The 5722-nt window shown below is 38.4% G+C and overlaps 1 protein-coding gene across 1 annotated transcript; it reads right to left on the bottom strand.

The window, feature by feature from the left end:
• Positions 1-1895: 1895 nt before the first annotated feature.
• Positions 1896-5396, bottom strand: LOC112302525 (olfactory receptor 7A17). Its single transcript, XM_024558125.3, has one exon. It carries the CDS (start codon positions 5091-5093, stop codon positions 4116-4118), a length of 978 nt encoding a protein of 325 aa, XP_024413893.3. The 5' UTR covers positions 5094-5396; the 3' UTR covers positions 1896-4115.
• Between the last annotated feature and the right edge of the window lie 326 nt (positions 5397-5722).

Below are 5722 nucleotides of genomic sequence, written 5' to 3'. Positions count from 1 at the left end.
CAATGCAAGTAATCAGACCACCCCTAACGTTGACGGTGGAAGAAGGGAAAACGTGAACACTACCAGCACTTCTCCAATGTCACTGTTCCGACAAATTATCGAGAATTGTAGTTCAAATGCAACTGATTCAGCAGGTCCTGGAGGGCCCAAGAAACTCTGCGTTTCTGACAAGCTTCTAGATGGTGTTCATGCTGCAGGTCCTGGTCTGTGGATCACAGTTTGAGTAGCAAGAAACTAGTCCCCTGTTAGAGACAGGGGTAGGTAATATTAGGTCTTTTCCACCAGAAATCTTTCATGTGTGTAATTTTAAAAGACAAGTTTTTTACCCAATTTGTAGGGGGTATAAATTCTGTGTTTGGTTCTTTTATGTGGGCCTCCAGAGTAACATCAGATAATTTGTATCGAAAAAGGCTTCGTAGTTGGCAAAATAAGGGCCTCAAAAAATATACACATTCTAATCACAAGAACTTTTAAATGTTATTTTACAGAGCAAAGGGAATTAAGCTAGCAGATGGAATGAGGTTGTTAATCGTTGATCTTGATATAAGAAGATCCCCCTGGATCATCCAGGTGGGACCAATGTCATCCTCGTGGTCCTGTAAATGTGGAAGAGAGAAGAAGAAGTTGAGTCTGGGAAACATTGGAGAGGCTCTGCAGCTGGTTTTGAATGTGGGGGAAGGGCCATGGGCCAAGGATTGCAGGTGGCCCCTGGAAAGTGAAGTAGAAAGGCAATGCCTTCTTTTTAATTTTTTTAATTTTTTCAGTTATACTTCATATACAGTATTATATTAGTTTAAAGGGTACAACAAAGGGATTAGACATTTATATAACTTACAAAGTAATCAACCTGATAAATCTAGTGCCACCCAACACCATATATAGTTATTAAAATAATATTGGCTACATTTCTTATGGTGACTTTCCATCCCCATGGCTATAAAGCCTCTCAGTTCATTCAGTGAGTTTCTCTTAGGTACAGCCATTTCATGTTGAAATCCCACCTTAAAATAGAAGGTGAGTATCAGACTGAGGCAGCCACTGTGGAAAACAGTATGGAATTTCCTTAAAAAACTAAAAATGGAACTGCCTTTTGACCCGACATTTCTGCTGCCGGGAATATACCGTAAGAATCCTGAATAACCAATTCAAAAGAACGTATGCACCCCTTTGTTCATAGCAGTGCTATTCAGAGTAGCCAAGTGCTGCAAACAGCCTAAGTGTCCATCAGTAAACAAACAGTAAATGGATTAAAAAACTGTGGTACACTTACACAATGGAATACCACGCAGCAGAAAGGAGAAAGAATGCTTACATTCTGTGACAGCATGGAGGGAACTGGAGAATATTATGCTACATGAAATAACGCAGTGAAAGACAAATACTATATGATCTCACCTATAAGAGGAATCTAATGAACAAAATAAACTAATGAACACAATAGAACCCCAGGCATGGAAACACGTGATAGACTGACAGTGACCAGAGGGGAGATGGACAGGGAATAATGGAAAGAAGGGGAAGAGACTAGACACAGAACACATACGAATGGCCCACAGACATGGACAATAGTGTGGGGATTGACTGTGGGGGTGGGATGGGTGGAGGAGGGCAAAGGGGGGGAAATTAGGACAACTGTAGTATAATAACAATTAAAAATGATTTAATTTTTTTAAAAAGAAAATTAGAGTCCATTGGAGATATTCTGCCCCACTAGGTGGCACAGATTCCACATTGCATAAATGTAAATGTTCTGGCCTTGAGGACTTTGAGGATCTAAGACAGGAAAAACAATTCTTATTAAAATTATACTCCTACTTTAAATCTGCATGTCAAAATTTCTACATTTTTCCATTTTGTGTTCAATCAAACATTCATTCTTTTTATTTCTACTCCCTCCGACTTTCTCTCAAGATTTCTTTAGCATAATAAATGGGAATATATGTGACTCTGTGAGCATGCACATATATGTGTGTGAATGTGCTTATTTGAGAGAAAAGTGTGTACAAGTGCATACAGACATACACTCCTAACCTTGAACATTAACTTTGAACTCAACAGAGTATTGCAACACATTTCATTTATTCCACACAATATTAGTCTGTAATTAGAATTTATTATCTCATATTACCATCAGAAATGAAGAAACCGGTTCAGGGTGACTACATTTTTAACAACAACATAACAAGGACTTAACCCTTGTACACCTTTACAAAGTATATGCAAATGGGATCATGTAATATAAATTCTAATTTTTGTATGGCTCACTTAATTCAGCATGTTGTATGTGCAGTACATTGTATGTAATTATGCTCCATGAATCAGTTAGGAATTAAATTTTCTCATAGAGCGTGGCTCAGGGTCACATCTAGAGCACAAGTAGCCGAGTCACCCCCAGAAGTGCTGGGAGGATCTCTTCTAACCAAGAAGAAAGTAAATGTTATATCTCAATACAGAAATTAAAATAAAGCAATTATTTTTAATAAATCCATTTTTTCCATAAACTAATGACTCAGTTGCACATATAAAGGGAACAAACACATGAATCGATTCAGGAGAGAAGAGCACTACAGTCACACACAGCATCATAGATGAGCCTTAGGGACACAACAGAGAGACTGACAGCTGACTCAGACCCATGGGGAAACAATCAGACTCAGAACAACTTCCCACCATGTAATCCCATTGGTAACAAATGCATCATATCAAACCATTTGCTTCTAGGATCACTTGGTATGCAGCAACAGCTAACTGATAACAATAATCAAAGTGAACAGAAGTGAAGGAAAATATCATAATCAGCCACTTATCATCATAGGTCTTTGTTCCAATATTTCAAGATGGCATTCATGATTATTCCTACTGAAGTTTATTTCCAATCACTGCATTAAAGAGCGACTCCACTGAGATTCCCTTGTAGGTAAGCAGGAGAGTTTGGAAGAACATACATGTTTGCATAACACATATAACTCTGAGTCACAGAACTGACAGGAATTCAAGCTCTCTAGTGAGTCATTGTTTGGTCATTTATGTCTCTATATGACATATCTATACATCACATATATAATATATTTACTGCATGAGATTGATGTAGCTCTTTCCCTACCTCTCCAGTGATTACAACAATATTTACAGTCGGGGGAGATGCTTCATTTAGAACAATAGAGGGAATCATAGTTTTAAACAACAATGAAAGTTTTCAAGTGGAGGCAGAAAGATCATTCAATAGACACATAATTACACCAAGCAATACTTCACCCCAAGCACAAATCCTTTACACATGGACACTGATCTTACAGACATCGATAAGTAAACATACACCATAAAAACTAGTTTACATAGTAATAAATGTATGACTTAAAATATTGCTTCTTCACACTTAAGGTTCTCTTTGATTCTAAGCACATATTATGTCAAACTATGTTATGAAATTTGTGTTTTGACATCAATTAGAATAGGAAACATGATTTGATGGTCCATTTTGCCTGTGACTATGGTAAGAATGTGGACACCAAGCTCAATAAGAATCAGGATCCTAATGAGGGAAGACAACTCAATGGCCTGTTACAAAGCACCATTTTAAACTCTACATTTTCAGTAAGAGCAGTTATGTAGTGTTACATGAAGAAATGACATACAAGAAATGTTAAACTGTGCTCTTCTAGCTTCCTCTTCTATGAAATGGTATGAATGGCTTTGGTTACCTAGTGTGGTGTTCCTCCATAAGAGTAGCACAACTCAGGATGTTTCAGTGAAACAAAAGAAAAATTATTCAGCATGACATATTTCATTTCAAAAGAACTTGTTCTTAAGAAATCCACGTAGTCTCCATGAGATAAATGGCAGTAGCCAAATATTTCATCCAAGGCTGGGAATGAATTTGGTAGAGGAGAAAATGACAAAGAAAAAGCTGCTATACATGACAAAGTTGACAAGTTAATAAACTGATCTGCTTAAATATTATAGAGAAGTTGAAATCACAGGAACACAAACTCGAGGAAATAAACAGAGGGAGTACTTTCTACTTCTACAACCTGAACAAAGAGTCACAACATCTGGCTCTGGGGCTTTCAGCCCTGAAATCATAGGCGTTTATACAACCCTAGGACAAATGGTCCTTATATACCTGCTGTTCCAACCAATCTTCTCAGAGCTCCCTTTATGTCTCTGTTCCGGAGACTGTAAATGAAGGGGTTCAGCATGGGTGTGACCACAGTGTACGTCACTGAGGCTGTTCCACTTGACTTTGAGCTGTGGGTACCAGCAGAGCCGAGATACACGCCTAGGCTTGTACAATAAAACAAGGAGACAACTAAGAGGTGAGACACGCAGGTGGAAAATGCTTTATACTTCCCCTGAGCTGATGGGATTGCTCGAATGGAGAATACAATCTTAGAGTAAGAGTAAAGGATCCCAGCAAAAGGACCACCAGCAAGTAGGACAACTGAAAAATACATCACCATGTTATTAAGAAAGGTGTCAGAACTGGCAAGTTGGCTCATCTGATTGAGTTCACAGAAAAAGTGGGGGATTTCCAAGTTTGCAGAGAAGGAGAGTTGTAATATCATTAAGCTTTCCAACAAGGAATACAGGGAACTCGTGATCCAGGACACTAGGACCAACAGTCCACAGAGTCGGGGGTTCATGATGACTGTGTAGTGCAGGGGGTGACAGATGGCCACATATCTGTCATAGGCCATCACGGTCAGGAGAAAGTTGTCCAATGAGCCAAAGAGTAAGAAAAAATACATCTGGGTGATGCAGCCTGCATAGCTGATGCCTTTGCTCTCTGTCTGGATGTTGAGCAGCATCTTTGGGACAGTGGTGGAGGTAAAACCAATGTCTACCAGGGACAGGTTGGAGAGGAAGAAGTACATGGGTGTGTGGAGGTGGGAGTCTGAGCTGACAGCCAGGATGATGAGCAGGTTTCCCAGCACAGTGATCAGGTACATGGAGAGGAAGAGCCCAAATAGGAGGGGCTGCAGTTCTGGGTCCTCTGAGAGTCCCAGGAGAAGAAACTCTGAAATTTGTGTAAGATTCACTGCTTCCATGTGGTGTACTTGACTACCAAGATATAAGAAAAGTACATGACTCATTTTCACTCATGCAAGCATTAGTAACCTAGCATAATTTCTACCATTAATATTTTAGAATCAAGAAATTAATGTCATATATGGTGTGTGGTCTGGTATTATTTAGGACATCCCTAGTGCCATTTCTCATTAGAATTCTTCTTCCAGGTAAAGACACAGGAAGAATTCTTATATCTTACTGAGTTTTTTCGATAAGAGAAGAAAAAGTAAAAAGGCAATGGATGTAAAAAGGTAAAGATGGAAAGCACAGTATGGTGACTCAAGCTAATGAGACTGAATGCTGTATTTGAAAGTTGCTAGACAGGAGACTTTCAAAGTCTTTATCAAAGAAAAAGTTGTCACTGTGTGTGGTGACAGATGTTAACTACACTTAGTGTGGAGGTCATTTTGTATTATATACATATATAATATATTGCACACCTGAAACTAATATAATGTTTTATGTCTATTCTAATTCCAAAACATTGCATGCTAATCGGTTGTTATGGGTAAGAGTATTCAAATTGGTGTTTATACTTTTCAAAGTTATATGAAATTTTCACTTCCTTCTTTTTTCTTTTTCACAAGAACTACAAAAACTTTATATCTGACCTTCTTTCCATGTCGTCAAAAGGACATTTAATAAATTAATT

The sequence above is a fragment of the Desmodus rotundus genome, chromosome 9 (genome assembly GCF_022682495.2).
Source record: "Desmodus rotundus isolate HL8 chromosome 9, HLdesRot8A.1, whole genome shotgun sequence".
In the NCBI taxonomy this organism is placed as follows: domain Eukaryota; kingdom Metazoa; phylum Chordata; class Mammalia; order Chiroptera; family Phyllostomidae; genus Desmodus; species Desmodus rotundus.
Note: the sequence above shows the minus strand (reverse complement) of the source record. Positions and strands in the feature narration are given on the sequence as shown.

What these genes read in the sequence shown, in the direction of transcription:
- LOC112302525 (XM_024558125.3), bottom strand. Translation starts at nt 5,093, where the DNA reads ATGAGTCATGTACTTTTCTTATATCTTGGTAGTCAAGTACACCACATG.